Source organism: Podarcis cretensis, assembly GCF_951804945.1.
Source record: "Podarcis cretensis genome assembly, chromosome: 8".
NCBI classification, from domain to species: domain Eukaryota; kingdom Metazoa; phylum Chordata; class Lepidosauria; order Squamata; family Lacertidae; genus Podarcis; species Podarcis cretensis.
The window spans coordinates 39,202,554-39,218,844 of NC_137177.1; the positions used below are offsets into that span (position 1 = coordinate 39,202,554).

At 44.1% G+C, this 16,291-nt stretch overlaps 1 protein-coding gene across 1 annotated transcript in view; it reads left to right on the plus strand.

The window, feature by feature from the left end:
• Positions 1–16,291, plus strand: part of CHST8 (carbohydrate sulfotransferase 8) — a 240,305-nt gene that overhangs the window by 52,426 nt on the left and 171,588 nt on the right. The window contains exon 2 of the mRNA XM_079988450.1: positions 7,086–7,308. Coding sequence (XP_079844576.1) covers positions 7,197–7,308 — 112 coding nt within the window. The 5' untranslated portion in view covers positions 7,086–7,196. The remainder of the gene's footprint in view (positions 1–7,085; positions 7,309–16,291) is intronic.

Here is a 16,291-nt window from a genome sequence, read left to right on the forward strand (position 1 = left end):
CACTAGTAGCTGAAACTCTCATGCAACTTGCCATTAGGACTGAGCAGCACAGACAACTCCCATGAGGAACAGGACCAGCGCCTCAGGCAGCCTAGGAAACAACTGAAAACCAGATGTAGTGTGTGCTGGGTGGAGGGAACTTGCAGAGTTGCTGTGTGCTTGGAAGAGCAGTAACGCATTGTGCATAGTGATAGTGGGGAAAATTCAGTTCAATTCACATTTTAATGTGAGCCTACCTAATATGCACTTACTGAAACTATACCCAAACCAAAATGCCATGACCTTTTGTGATCACACCCACCCCAAGGAAGACTTGAGACAGTGCTTTAAGTTGGGAAGAAAGGGTTATATTTACTATATATAACATTAAGGGGAAATTGAGGATCTGCAGATAAAACCCACCAACCCAATTTGTTCCAATGCAACCAAACCAAACAAAGTCCAAGCAGGAAAGTTCCCCACTTAGAGGGGAATCATCTCCTTCCCAACTCATGAGGTGATGCAAGTGCCCTGCAGTAAAGATTGGAAGGAGTTATTCCTCCTTGCTACATCAACACTGGACAAGCTCACCTCGGCCCCACTGGTTTGGCATTTACCCCAGTGTACATGCCCGGTCCCTGAAAGATCTCAGGTATTTGGGGTCTGAGTTGTATGAGGCTTTCAAATCAGTGCAACTGTTTGAAAACAAGGGTTATGAGATATAAGTGGAACCACAGTTAATAATCTGGTTGCTACATTTTGCACCAGCTGGAGTTTCTGAGATAAATGTCTCATCTCAGAGCTTTAAAAATGTGTGTGTGTTTAAAGAATAATAATTCTATTGGCTTATTATTATCAGTGGGACGCGGGTGGCGCTGTGGGTAAAACCTCAGCGCCTAGGACTTGCCGATCGTATGGTCGGCGGTTCGAATCCCCACGGCGGGGTGAGCTCCCGTCGTTCGGTCCCAGCTCCTGCCCACCTAGCAGTTCGAAAGCACTCTTAAGTGCAAGTAGATAAATAGGTACTGCTTTATAGCAGGAAGGTAAACGGCGTTTCCGTGTGCTGCGCTGGTGCTGGCTCGCCAGAGCAGCTTCGTCACGCTGGCCACGTGACCCGGAAGTGTCTCCGGACAGCGCTGGCTCCCGGCCTCTTAAGTGAGATGGGCGTGCAACCCCAGAGTCGGTCACAATTGGCCCGTTCGGGCAGGGGTACCTTTACCTTTACCTATTATTATCAGTACTGCCATAAGCAGCAGCTCCCCACCAGGTTTTTTGCTGAAAAGAAATTGAGTGTGCAACAAGTCTTTCATCATAATCACCTTGGCAATGCAAAGTAATTCATAAAAGAAGTGGGGATGTATTGAGATCCAATATTGTTTTAGTCTCGATCAATATTAATAATTGTTTTGCATTTTTAGAGTGCAGTATACAACTGAAAAATGTGCAAAGACCAGCCAGCGGTTGCCAGCACAATAAATCCTCTTATTATACTTAAAGGCACCATAATTTAACTTTCAAATGTTTCTATAAAAAATATTACAGAAGATGCCATTGATCTGTAGAAGAAAATTGTTATCTTTTATTTATTTGCAAAATGTTAGGCCCTGCTTTAATTATACATGAGCTAAAAAGGTCAGTAACTATTTTATTAAGATCTGCAAAGTGGAACTCAAGAGCTTCATACAAATAATATTTCTGCAGCGCCAGCCTGTGAGGGTCTGCCAAACCTTCAGCTGCTTATGAAGGCAGAAGGTTATGCACACATTAGCAAAGGTTAACTCTGGAGTACCAAGGGGAGTGAGACCTTTCACGTCCCTGACAACAGAAATTGCATTAGAGTTTTCAGATGGGGATTTTTCAATTTGCAATTATGGAAAAATTCTTTACAGAGATGAGCCTTTGCTTGAAAATGCATGAGGAGAATGGGTACTTCAAAGGTTAAGATTCAGCAACTTTTGCTAGTGCTTCAAACTTCAGAAGTTTTATATCTGGGGCTATTTCCCCACCCTCCGTTTCAGGCATGCCAGCTTACCCCCGTGACTGAGGGGACTGGCACTGCACGATGTGCTGGGGGGGGCAAGTTCCTTCCCCCCCCCCCATGATGATGCCCCTGCTCCGCTTTCAAGGGATGTTGCTGGTTGGCTTGTGAAAGGGCAAAGACAAAGGTGGACCCAATCGGAAGACAGTTAGTCACAGTTATACCCTGTTGAAATCCATAATTAGGATGTGTAATGGCTAGGGCTTGGTCTTGTTTTCCGTTTCAGTGGCCGTGTGGTGTGAAAATGGCCTCCAAAGATTGTAATCCTTTCTAGGCCTTGTTAGATTTAATCTTATTTCGTGGGGAGTGGTGTACAACTACTGATGACAAAAATATATATGCAAAATTAGGTGGGTTGGTCCATAAGGAGGATTCCAAAATGCAGCTCTTTTCACAAAGCCAATTGCAGCCAATAGCCCAGCCCCCAAGAAGAGAATTTGATGCGGCTTCATATATGATATAATATACTGGGTACCTGTATACATTTAACATTTGCTTCATGCTTTAGAGACCTTAGTACCATGGTTTGTTAGGGGCATTGCCATATCTATTTCTTTTATTATTTCTTTATTGCCTTTACAGTGGTACCTCTGGTTACAAACTTAATTTGTTCCAGAGGTCCGTTCTTAACCTGAAACCGTTCTTAACCTGAGGTGCGTTTTCGCTAATGGGGCCTCCCACTGCCGCTGTACCACCAGTGCACAATTTCTGTTCTCATCCTGAGGTAAAGTTCTTAACCCGAGGTACTACTTCCGGGTTAGCGGAGTCTGTAACCCAAAGTGTTTATAACCTGAGGTGTTTGCAACCTTAGGTACCACTGTATTAGCCCACTTTTTTCTCCAAGGAGCTCAGTGTGGCATGAGTGGTTCTTCCTCTCCTCATTTAATCCCCACAACAACCCTGTGAGGGAGGTTAGGTTAAGAAGCAGTGATTGACTTGCAAGGTCACCCAGTGAACTTCAGGGCTGAGTGGGGATTTGAACCCTGGTCTCCCAAGACCTAGTTCAGCACTCTAACCACTATGCTACACTGGCTATATATCTGACGGTCTGCCTGTAACATATGCACAGTTATTCTACTGAATGTTACTCAAGCAGGAGGAGGTGAGTGCTAAACGTGTACAAGTACTCGTGCTTCAGACTGCCAGTCACTGTCTCTGTTCCTTATTAACTCGTGGGTGGCTGATGTGTGAAAGGCAGAGTGTGTTTTCCAGAGCTCTTTTTAATTGGAGGTTTCACGTTAACAGCTCAAATGAAGATTAGCGGGGGATAGCTCATCTCAGAATAATGCATGCGAATTGAAAATCACCTTGACAAAACAGATGGAGCTCTCAGTCATTAGGGAGAGAGTGTTTGTGCTGTTTCAGTGACAGGCAAATTACTCACCATGACTTTAAAGATTAAGAGGACTAGTATTGGGTAAAAGCAGCCTTGATGCATTTGGGTATGAAAGTTGCTAAAATAATGCAAGGAATTGTACTTTTCCTACTGGTGCCTATCGTGTTGCTTTCTTGAAGCTTAGGAAAGCTGTTGCGCTCCCTCTGTGCACATCCCACTTCCTCTCCTGAAGTAGGATAACATAGTGCAAAGGAATATAGGAATATATCCAATAGGATATAGGGTTATATCTGCTTGGAGCAGCCTGTGTTTCCTCCTCATCTGTATTTTCTTCAGGATAGTGCAAGGGGCAGGGGTTTGTGGAGAGGTGTCCAGCGGTGGAGCAAGCCAATCGGGCACCTGGGGCGGCACTGCTAGTATTGTAATGTCTCATTCTCACATTGCACACTGTTGGGGTTGCCTTTAATTACTTAATTGATGTATGAGTATGGGAACTATTTAAATGTCTCCTCTCTCTCTCTCTCTCTACTCCTCTGCTGAAGAAGATGGATGTAAGAGTCGTCTTGTTGTTTAGTTAGTTGCTTTATAAATAAAACCTTTGATGTTACTATTCCAACCACAGTTGCTTCTGCTGCAGTCTGCTGTAAAGGACTGAGTTTACTATCTGCAAACGGGCATTTAATGCTTACAGGCGCGTGTGTCCTGTGCCCAAGGGCAGGGCCAGCCACCCGCAGAGTGGGGCAAACTGAGGCAGGATGCTCTGCAGGGCCTTGAAGGAGTCTGCCTGCTCCACCCACTCAGCCACCCTACAACTGAGAGTGAGGTGGCTGGCAGACCATTTGGGGCAGCGTGGAGCCTGTAGGTGCCCAAGCCACCGTGTCACTCCCAGGAGAGATGTACGGTGAGTGCCGCCTGGCATTTTGTCACCCCCCTCAGTGGTGACACCTGGGGCTGATGGCCCCCACCGCACCCCCTTCCTCCATCCCTGAGGTTGCCACGATTTGAGACCTGCCTTCCTTTGTAGTTGGTCACGGTACTTTGAAGATGCTGTTGCAGTATTGCAGGTACACTTGGAAGAGGATGAGCCAGCAGTGAATCTCCTCGAACAAACAATCTGCTTTTCCTTTCCAAAGGATGGGATTGAGAATGCTTTGAACTATGCTTTATATTTACAGGGCTACACTTTAGCTGTCTCAACCCTCTTCTATACATGTTGTGCACATGTTTAAATTTAGGAAAGAGTTGCACAACAAAGTCCCGGGACTAAGATTGCGGTCCACGAATCAGTGTAATTATTTGCTCTGGGTGGGGCAAAGTTGCTTCAGGAAGTTGGAGTGCCGGTGACAAACTTGGATGGCATTAAAAGAAGATTAGGCACATTCACGAACAATAAGGCTATCAGTATCTCTTAACCACATTGCTCATCCTCTGCCTTTGGAGGCAATGTGCCTTTGAATGCCCTTGTGAAGAGAACTGTTGAGCTCCGGTCCTGCTTGTGTTCTTTCCACAGGAATCTGGCTGACCACTGAGAGAACAGGATGTTGGATTAGATGAGCCACTGGCCTGATCCAGCAGGACATTCTTTTTATGCTCTTATGGTGATTAGGGGCAGGGATGCTGGCTCCTGACTTCTCTGCTAAGCATATCAATGTGTTTTTTGGGGAGACCATGAAAGGGTGCAACATGAACAATTATTTTTTCACATCATAGATTGAAGGTTTTGGTGCCACAATAATCTTTATTACTTTTAGTTGTGACATCTACGGATTATGTAAACTTGGGGGCAAAAGGTGTGCATGACCCTCTTACCTACTACAACTGCTTAACACAAATACTGCATGGAATAGTCAGAGGCATTTTTTTGTAGTACACCATCTGTTCACCTAGGTCACTGGGCAGGCTTATTTGGGCTCAGCTTCACACCGCTGCTAAATCCTTAGGAACACTGAAAACACAAGGCACTTTAGTTTCAAGAGAATGGCATGCACGTTCTGTTATGTACAATAGAATTTCACAGAAAACACAAGTTACACAGAAAAAAGGTAGTGTACCACTCTAAATCCTTTGCCCATGTAAGTGCAAAGAAAATAGTAGATCTAGCTGAAATGCAACACCTAGAGAGCTGTACTGACCATTGCAATGCATCTCTAATTATTATATAATTAAAAGATTATTGCAAAAAGTTGTATAATGTTGGGAGGAGTGTGGCTGTGAGCAGGCATGGCTGTGACCATCATAAAGGGATCCTGCACTTCTGAATTTGCCATTTCACTTCTCTTCTCAACTGAAGAATGTTGCTGAGAGTCCAGACTAACTCAGGGCTCCCCAGAACACAGTTTGAACGCCACAACTGCAGGCCTCAGTGCCCCACCTTAACCATAATTTGTGGACTCTGGAAACAAACTCTCATAATTCCAAGAACAGTTTTGGAAACATTTGCAATTCAGATATGCCCTAGAATGGTTCTAGTATTTGTTTATGCCCAAAAGGTTTTTCAAGCATGGAAATGTCCCAATATGTACCATTCTTATTTCCCTATAATAAATGCAAACTCAACCCTCAAACCCTGGAAGCTACTACTGCAAGTTTAATTTCCATTAAACACAGACAACAGACAATGAAATAACATTCTGATAACATCTATCCTGAACTATGACCCCAAATGAATAGTGCATTCTTGTTTAATGTGGACAAACAAGAGCAATAAATGTAGATACTTTATTTTCTTATGAGTATAATATTGAGTACAAGAAAGCTGTAAATTCCTCCTGCAGCTGGGTTGTCCCTTTTTATTGCTGTTTAAAACATGCCTTGGGATTCCCACTCCCGAACTCCAAAATGTCACTGGTTGCTTCCATGGCCAGCATTAGAGGTGAGTGGGGTTAGGCAATAGCTGTGATTCTTGCATTGCAGGGAGTAGGGCTAAATTATCCTTGGGAGTCATAGAATTTTACAATTCTATGATTCTATTAACTGCTAGGTCTGGAAGACTTTTGAGCAGACCCACTTCCGATCCCCCTCCCTCCCTGTCCTCTTATATATTATAACTGAGATGTGTTGCCTATGAGTAGCAGGTTTTGCCCAGGTGCTCTTCCCTCTGACCTCCTCATGTTTAGAGGCTGGCTGTGCTAAGTGAAAGCACTTTGTTGTATTTTAGCCATCCATCCACCCACCCATAGGCAGGGACACAATGGAACCAGGATGGCGAGGGCCCAAGAGTTCATGGAGTTCTGGAGCGGACTATGGTTGCCTGTTCCTAAAAGGGTGCAATCAGCTTCCAATCCCAATATGGCAATTCTCAGCAAGGTGAGAGTCCTGATCCTGTTCCTCTGCTAGGACAGCAATGAACAGATATAAACTTCCTATGCCTAGAGATGCATATGCAATATTTATTAGTTTTGTCTAAACTGGGGCTGGGGAATCTTATTCAGCCCAAGGGCTACAACATCACGTTTGAAAAATGTTTAACTAAAAGAAAAGCACAACCTTGCAACAAAACGGTATTTGTATCAATGAAGGACAGGCTGTAAACTGTTTAAATAAATAAGCAAACTCAACCCTACAGCCACCAGAATTATAAAGAAAAAATAAAGCAGCATGAGAATGGAAACCTTTCTAACAGGGAAAGGAATAATTGGGGAAATTGGAGGACAGGTTTTGGGTATGGCGCTAGGAGAGATTCAGAGTCTTAGTGAGTGTATACTTCTCTTCTCCTGCCCTCCCAACCCACAGGTGGCCTTGGAATGGAAAGGCAGCTGAGATAATGACCCTAATCTCTGCTTTGGAGACGGAGCACATTTTCTTCTTTCCCTGGTCCCAAACTGGATTGATTTGAGGACGTCAATGATGAAGCTGACCTGCATGTTCTCCTTCATCCTGCTGTTTGGAGCAGCTGGGCTGGTTGTCTTCATCCACCTGCAGGATCCAGAAGAAATTGTTCATCAGCAAACACCAGGTTAGACTTTGGTTTTAACATATTATCTTCTCATGTTTCCCCCCCCCCCCACACACACACACACCTGAATTGTTTGTTTGGACAAAATCATTCACATTGGTGAGAAATGTTCTTGGTGACCAAGAGGTCTATATTTGTCTCTTGGAAATGTTCATATTGTCAAGTGAAGGAAGGTTTCTCTCCCCCCTCCCCCAGTTAAATATGCCTGCAGTGAGCTTTCATGGAGGGAGAAGGCGCTTCAGAAAAGCACTGTCTAAAGTGCTTCCGCTCTCTTTAAAAGGGATTGGGAATTGGAGTGAGCTGTGAAGGAAGGGGCGGGCAAGTGGTGAGGGGATTTGCAAGAAGGTGGGTGAGATGTCAAGGGCATGGGGGAAAGGTGGTTGGCCGTGGGGTTGATAGGTAGGCAGGGTTGGTGAATGGAACGAGCAGGGTCCACAGCCCCTTGCTCAGTATAAAAATGAAAACAGAAAAATTCAACACAGCCTGCTTCTCACTACAAACAGTGTGATCTGCCACTTATGCACTACCAAAGCACACAATTGTTCTCCATCAAGTGATACCGGTTTGATGGAGGCTGATGTGTATGAAGAGACCCAGCTATCCCCTTGTATCCCTCCTTCGTAGCGGAACAGATTTGCACCACTTCCGGATTGCACCTGAACAGCTGCCTCAAAACTAGATGCGTCCACGTTCTCCATGCATCCCACATCCTCAAAAGTAGAGCAGAATTATACGCTGGAGGAGAGAGTCATTGCTCATTGTTAATGCATTCAGTCCAGTTTAATTTGGGATAGTGTAGCTTATAAAACAAGGTTAATAAAAGATGGTCTGCTTCCTTCACATTCTCTGTCTGCTCTAGAAAGTGTTCTTTATTGTTTTTAGCCCGAGCAACCACGATACAAAACCCTTGATGTACTACTTAAGCCAGAATAAAACGAGAGTCATAAAACTTTAAGTAATGCTTACATTACTTTCCATCAGCAAAGTGCTCCTGACAGTAGCTGTTTGTGTTGATTTGTTACCATTCATTTATCCTTTCCCCGTGCTTCACACTGCAACCTAATTGTAATCCTGTACTGAGAAAGCAATATCAAAGTAATTTTCCACAACATTAGTTACAATTTTCTTCTGATCTTTCAAGTGAAACAATCCCATCCTGTTGGCTTCTCTGAGCATATAAACCTTGATTACATTTATCTGTTGGAAACGAAGGCTTACTATATAGATAGATAGATATTCCCCAGAATGGTAGTGGTTGTACTTAGAGCCTCAGCCCGCCCCCTTTTCTGGTAGTTGACAAACATCCTGATACTTAGATGCTGGTACCTGATATTCACTTTTAAACAGGAACAGTTTTTGATGGACAGCACTTTGCAAAGAACAAAACAGATTTTGTGGATGTCTGCATTAACTGTGGAACGTATTTTGTTGGCTATGACAAGCGTAGTAGCTTCATCGAGAGCAGATACTTGTAGGGATGTTATTACAAAGGAATGGCGGAATGAAAATTTATAGGGCTGCTCTGAATGCTCTGCATTTCCAGTATTTGCTTCAGAAGCAATATATTGGAGGCAGCTAAAAAGGCTGCCACATCCCACATCCCACTCCCACCTTTCCTTCTGAATATTTGTATCCTTCTGTCCTGCTTTTCTGGGCTTGTTCACATGTTACACTTACAGAGGTACGAGCTGTTTCTACGCACATGCAGGTGTTTGTGTGAAAGGGTCTGTACTTTTTGATTTGTACAGCTCAGCTATTGCATGCACAGACTGTGCACCCATTGAGTGGAATGTTTGAGAACCCAGCTGTCCTTTCCTGCCAGTGGCTGCTGTTCTTTCTTGGCCATGAAAGCTCTTGACTTCTTTCTCCACCCCGCTGCTGAATTAAAGGGGCTGTGGGCTTGTTCACATGGGTGCCCACAATGTTCTTAGTTTAGATCTAGTGCTGTGACGTTATCAGCAAAATCTTGGGGAACGCCAACAGGATTAAGTGGTTGCGTTGGCAAATGAGGTGAAGGACTATGAGGTGAGGAAGGAGGAAAATGGCTTCAAGGAGAAATGCTGTACCAAACCTATGTACATGTCTTTGTAGTTGAGGACATGAGAGGGGAGCGGTGGGGGGTAGGAGGTGCTTTTCAACATGAAACGAGGTAAGACAGCCTTGCCTAGAAATTAGTTGTGGCACTGGTATATATGAGATGGTAATGGAAGTGAAGGGAGTGAGAAAGTAGCATCATTGTGACGGAGGGTGCATTCAGACGTGGGGAATATTGTGTCAGTTTTCCTGGTGATAATGCAAGCACTTTGCTGATCTTCCTTTCACACTGCAACACCTGTTGCATTATGGAATGGTGGGGTTTTTTGACCGATATACTGACATGTTGCATGGGTGTAATTCAAAACAACACCAAATGTCACTGTAGAACATTGCTGCTCCCTCACCCTTCCCACACAGGTCTGCTTCTGGTCCTCCATTGATTCTCTCATGAAAACAGTAGGAAAGAACTGTATGTGGCTTTAAAGGTAAGGTAAAGGTACCCCTGCCCGTACGGGCCAGTCTTGACAGACTCTGGGGTTGTGCGCCCATCTCACTTAAGAGGCCAGGGGCCAGCGCTGTCCGGAGACACTTCCGGGTCACGTGGCCAGCGTGACATCGCTGCTCTGGCCGGAGCCAGAGCCAGAGCCAGAGCCGCACACGGAAACGCCATTTACCTTCCCGCTGGTAAGCGGTCCCTATTTATCTACTTGCACCCGGAGGTGCTTTCGAACTGCTAGGTTGGCAGGCGCTGGGACCGAGCAGCGGGAGCGCACCCCGCCGCAGGGATTCGAACCGCCGACCTTTCGATCGGCAAGCCCTAGGCGCTGAGGCTTTAACCCACAGCGCCACCTGCGTCCCTAGTATGTGGCTTTACCACCCCACAATTTTCCAGATTAAGGGGGGTGCAAATGTATTTTTTCTGGAATCAAATTACACAGAAATGAATGCTCAATGTAAGCTAGATTCCATTAGTTTTCTGGAATTGTCTTTTACATCTTGTGAAAGCTCAAATACAGTCTTGAAATTAGCCGTTTGGTAAACCTTAGGGAAATGGATTAAATTGTTATGTGAATGCAGCCAGATTTCTGTAAATTCTCCTACCTGCATTGGGAGTTCTTCAGTCCAATGCATAACTATATTAAGTGTCTGTTCTTAAATTTAAAACTGGGGGTTAAAGTCTGTATCTTCAGTGGTGCCTTTCCTTAAAAAAAGAGGAAACTTTCCTTCCCTGTTCCTTATTTCCCCCATACTTTATTTATTATATTTCTTTAGGTTTCAATCCCACTTTCTTCCATCATGGAACCCAAGGTGGTATGCTGGTGGTTCCCAGGCAGTCCTCCATCTACATTACTGAGCAGACCCTGACCTGCTTAGCTTTAACAGCATGGTGGACTCATATGGCTTCAGAAGACCTGTAGGGACAGTGTCATGCAGTGGTTAGTGTGTTGGAGACTCTAGCTCAGTGTCAAGCTTCAGGGAATTGGCTTCCTTCCCTGCTTTGGCAGTAGATAAGCAGAACAAAAGGAAAGGAGCCTCTTACCAGTTAGAAACTTGAATGATCACAGCAAGAGAACGAAGAATTCATTTTTAGGAATGAAGCTGCTCCCAATTAAAGGTCCCACCCTCTTTCTCCCTAGTCACCCACATCACTCCCGCGTCTTGTAACCTGATCTCACAACTACTGTGCTTTCTGTGCTGCCACCTTATCTGCTCTTCGTGATCTTGGGCTGAGTGGATGGACACTTTCAAGCGACAGTGAGTCTGCTAACTCTCTCTCTCCCAGTTCTTCTCCTCCTAGCTGTTTCCCATCTAGTACCTCCCAGCTTCTGCCTTCTGAACTATGTGCCTCTGCAAACCACTGTTCTAAATCTATACTGTTCTCCTGTTCCTGGGAAGATTCAGGATCCTGATCAGGAGCAGGGAGAGGGGGAGGCTCCCACCATTCCTCCTCAGTGCAGTTCCTGACATTCAGATTGACATTCATCCATCACTCACTGGGTGGCCTTAAGCCACTATTGCTAACTCTCAGCCTAACCTACCTCACAATATTGTTGTGAAGGTTTAAAACAAGGGAAAGGGGGAATATATATATAGCAACTCAAGCTTCTTGGAAGAAAGGTGGGATATCAATGTACAAAGTAATAAAAAGAAAATGCTTCATGGACTTCATTCATTATTGACTGCCTTCAGTATAATGCACCTCCACTTTCGTTACTACTCAGGTATTCCATGCATTTGGGGATCATGCTCAGTGTCTATGCCTATATGTATACGTATGCCAAATTTGCATGCAGCAAATTAGACATTGGCTAAGTGGTGGGAAATGCCTAAAAAGTTGTCTAAGGCTGGACAGTTAAAAAAAACCCTCTTTTCTAAGGAGCAATGAAAGGGCAATTAAGCAAAGTCAGGGTGGGGAGGCAATGAAGTGACAAAGAGGTCTCTGGGGGGAGAGAGAGATCAATAGGTGAATGTGCAGGCAGATTTCCATCTAAGGTTGAGGGAGAGAGGCAGGAGAATAAGAGGAGTCAGGAGCAAACATTTGTCCATGCAACCTACTTGCAGAGCTAAGGAATGCTGCATTCAGGTTAATACCTGTTTTCTAAGGCAAATAGTCTAAGGTTGGGGGGAGAAATTTACCAAACACATTTGCCCTTCCTGTAATGTTTCACAAATTGAAACACAGTGAATCTTCAAAATTTGCCCTTCTCCAAATGTTGTGATTCAGTTCCAAACAATGTGTAGAGAAATGTGTTTGTGTACATGTACACCCACACACGCACACCCACTCACACACAATTCTGGGAATGTTATATATTACTGGGAGTAATGTTCAAAAATGCATCATATCATCAGAAGAAAATCCTTGCAAAAAATGGGCATATTGGGTAACATTTTCTACAATACAATAATCTGCATATTAGCAGAAATGTGGGGTAAAATGCTGGCAGGTTTTTGTAACAACTTCTTTTTTTAAAACAAAAATTGTGAACTGATGAGGAATTGTGGCAAAGCCCTGCGATGGGGTGAGCTCCCGTTGTTCGGTCCCAGCTCCTACCAACCTAGCAGTTTGAAAGCACGCAGTACAAGTAGATAAATAGGTACTGCTTCGGCGGGAAGGTAAACTGTGTTTCTGTGCCCTGCTCTGGTTTCGCCAGAAGGGGACTTAGTCATGCTGGCCACATGACCCAGAAAAACTGTCTGCAGAAGTGGACAAACTCTGGCTCCCTCAGCCTGTAAAGTGAGATGCACACCACAACCCCAGAGTCATTCGCGACTAGACTTAACTGTCAGGGGTCCCTTTACCTTTACCTTTAAACATACATTGTGGAGTGGAATGAGAATGCCTTTTGCATCCCATTAGTGTGGGAGTGGGATTTTCCACATCTGTGTTCCTCCAAGAAAAAGACTTACTTGATTTGATATGGGCTTGGGGCCTTTTCATCAGGTGCCGTCTGCTGCCAATCAGAGAGTGGGGAGGAGCTTGCCTTCTAAGCTAACTCCACACCCTAAACATTTCAGTTTTCTCTTTGCTTCACCCTCCCCTATGCAGTAGATGCTCTGTTCATCGGCTGTTCAAGGGCGAAGCAGGAATCTTGGCAGGAGTCCCTTCAACTGGCCTTGGTCTCTTCTTTTTCACCTACTTCCTACTGCTGGGAGTCTTGTGTGGAGTGGCATTGTTCAACTGGTTCAGTTGGTGGTTAGTATGGGAAGTCAGGGTAAGAGTTAGGGAGTAATCAAATGAGGCAGTGTTGGGTTAAGGGTCTTCTTGTCACCTTTTGTCATCGGGGTTGCCCTTATGCTTGACATGCGTTCTGCGGTGAATGCTAAAACAGTGATGCCACAGTGCATGCCAAGACCAGATTCCCAGGGTGTTTGGAGCAAGGAGGAAGGGTTCTTGCCGATCCTTTCTTCTAACATCACAGGTAAAGCCAGTCAATCTGCCTATGACTCATAAGGGAATTTAACCCTCCGTTATTTTGATTTGGTTAATTTGCTTATTGGTTTTATTATATTTCAATAGATACACCCTTTCCCCAAATTGCTGGTGTGTGAATTTTCTCCCAGGTGTGTTGGTAAAGTGGGAGAACCTGGAAACAGACACATTCACCCATCCCTGCCAGGACAACATGGAAGCTTTAGCTTCAGAGTGCATATTTTTCTTCCAGTGTTTTCTGGAACAAATCATGTGAAAATCCATCACAGAAATTGTTCTATAGTTAATCCCATTGAATGCACGCTGCAAATCCTTAGGGTTAAACCCATATTCTCCTTTGTAAACATTTGGTAGAATGGGCTGTTTATTCGTTCATGCATTAGAGAGCTTTTTCCTTCTGTGTTGCTCATTTTGATTCAAAAATAATGGTAAGGACATGGATAGCAACTTATGCAAAATATTTTTCAAGTAAGGTGGAAAACTTGTTCCATTAGGGGTATTAAATGTTGCAGTTAGCACATCTCCTAACAAGGTATTTATATAAGGACATCTTCTGCACCATGGGAGTTTTGGTGCCCAAAGATTTTACATTTATAGCATAATGCTTGGTAATTGCCTGCACTGTTCTCATCCAGGTGTCACGAAACCAGCTAGCACTCTGGACTGGTCATGATTATTGCACTCAGCAGTGACATCTCTCAGAATAATGACTATCCCATTATAAACAGGGGGAATTTATAATGAATCAATCAACACCTCTCCTTTGCCAGCCAGGACTGACCCCTTTAGCACACAGACCTGACATGACTGCTGTGCTTAGAGCAATCTGAACAAGTCAAAGCCCCACTAAAGGAAAGTGAAGAGTTGATGCCAATAATGAAGATGTGTTCAACCAGAAACGTTGTCTCACTTTTTAAAGGTTCTTTGAGACTCTCGTCTGTCTCGGGTCTCAGCAGGGATCAAGTTCCAAACTCAGCTGGGTTTGCATTTTGATGTGAGCCTACCTGGTGCTTCCTAAAACAACATGCAAACTGAAATTCAGCTCTCTGTTGAAACTCAATTTCTAAATCTTATGATGCATTTCTTGGCCAAGAAGCTGTGCAGGAGAATGTGCACATTAGGCAAAGTATGCAGAAAAATGCTTATCATGTTGAAAATAATATACTGATTGTTGGCTGGTTATAGGGATCATGCAACTCCCTTGCTATAACAGCCCCACCGGTTAGCAGTCTGTTTCCGGGCATGATTCAAAATGCTGGTTATCACCTATACAGTGGTACCTCGGGTTACATACGCTTCAGGTTACATACGCTTCAGCTTACAGACTCCGCTAACCCAGAAATAGTACCTCAGGTTAAGAACTTTGCTTCAGGATGAGAACAGAAATCATGCTCTGGTGGCATGGCAGCAGCAGGAGGCTCCATTAGCTAAAGTGGTGCTTCAGGTTAAGAACAGTTTCAGGTTAAGAACGGACCTCTGGAACAAATTAAGTACTTAACCCGAGGTACCACTGTAAAGCCATATGTAGCTGAAGTCCAAGCTATCTGGAAGACTGTATTCCCTCATACAAACCTGCCCACGTTTTGAGATCTTTGTGGGAGGCCCTTCTCTTGGTCAGATATTGCAGCCAAGGCTTTGTCAGCTTTATCCATAAAGTTACAATGCAGGAAAAATGCACAGCTTTCCATGTTCCCGGCATCAGCCTGCATTTTGGTTTTTTGAAGTACTGAGTCAGCTTTCAAGATACATATTAAGATTATATATCTGTGAGCTTGCAGGAAGCAAACAATAAACTCAAATAACAATGATTAGCAAATACTTTGAACAGGAAATGTACACATCCTATGTTGACTGAACCATAATTCAGAACCCCTATTCATGAGCAGTTGTTTGCACATATGAGTCCCTTGCAAGCAGCCATGCTCAGTGTGTGGTGCTAGCACGGTGATCTGATGATGCCAGGGGTGGGATGAGGAGTGTGGGCCCACTCTGGTTTAAAATTTGGAGTGCTCTGCACATGACTAGTGCACAAATAGGGCTTATCTCTAGCTAGCATAGCAGCTTTTGCAAAACAGAACAATATATCTTCAACAGACAGTAAGAGTGTGCCCACTTGATGCAACTTCTACACAACATAAAAAAACCTTGGATTGGAATGGATGCCACACTTTGTTTGCCCATCAGAAATCTCCAGCATCCTGTGTAAGCCTTTCAAAGCAAGCCAGACGAAAACTTCTGGCTTTAGGTCAGCCTCAGGTCAGAAGGTTAAAAAAACCTTTAAATGTCAAGTATAATCTTGATACATGTCTAAAGAATATAAATCTAGGTTCAGGTGCCTATCTCTGCCCAGTCTTAGATTTGTGTGTGTTTATTTTTCTTTTTGGTTGCCTGTTTATGAATCAATAACCTTAGAGGTGTTTTAAAGTCCATGGAGGTTGAATTTTGTTATCAGCAACCGTGCTCTGTCCTGCCTCTTCTCACCCCCAACTCACTGGCTTTGTACAGAATACTGTACTGTAAGAGATTATGAGAGGAACACCTGGGGGGGGATCTGAATTACCATTTAAAAAGTTGATTAGAGAGGACTTTTGGTTGACTTTATATCCCACTCTCCCTTCTGCCCACAAGGAGCCCAGCGTGGCAGACACAGAGTTGAAAAAGAAAACATTCTAAACCAGTTAAAACATTCTAAAAAACAGTTGCAGTTAAAAACATTCTTCCATTCAGTGGCAACTCATGGCCAGGCCTGAACCCACATTGGAGTGGAACTAAATAATCCATGTAAATTAAGAATGCCTGCAGTAGCCCCACTACAACTTTCTCCACTACCATCACCTTAAAGGGAGTATTTGTGACTAGTCAATAGTTATTGCAGTCCAAGGTGTCCAGGGCCAGTTGCTTTAGAACTGGCAGTGCCACCACATTATGCAAGCAGGGACCACTCTCATGCAATGAAGCATTAATCATGCTCTGGAACCAACCAGCCAACCTCCCACTGCTACCAGGAGGGAC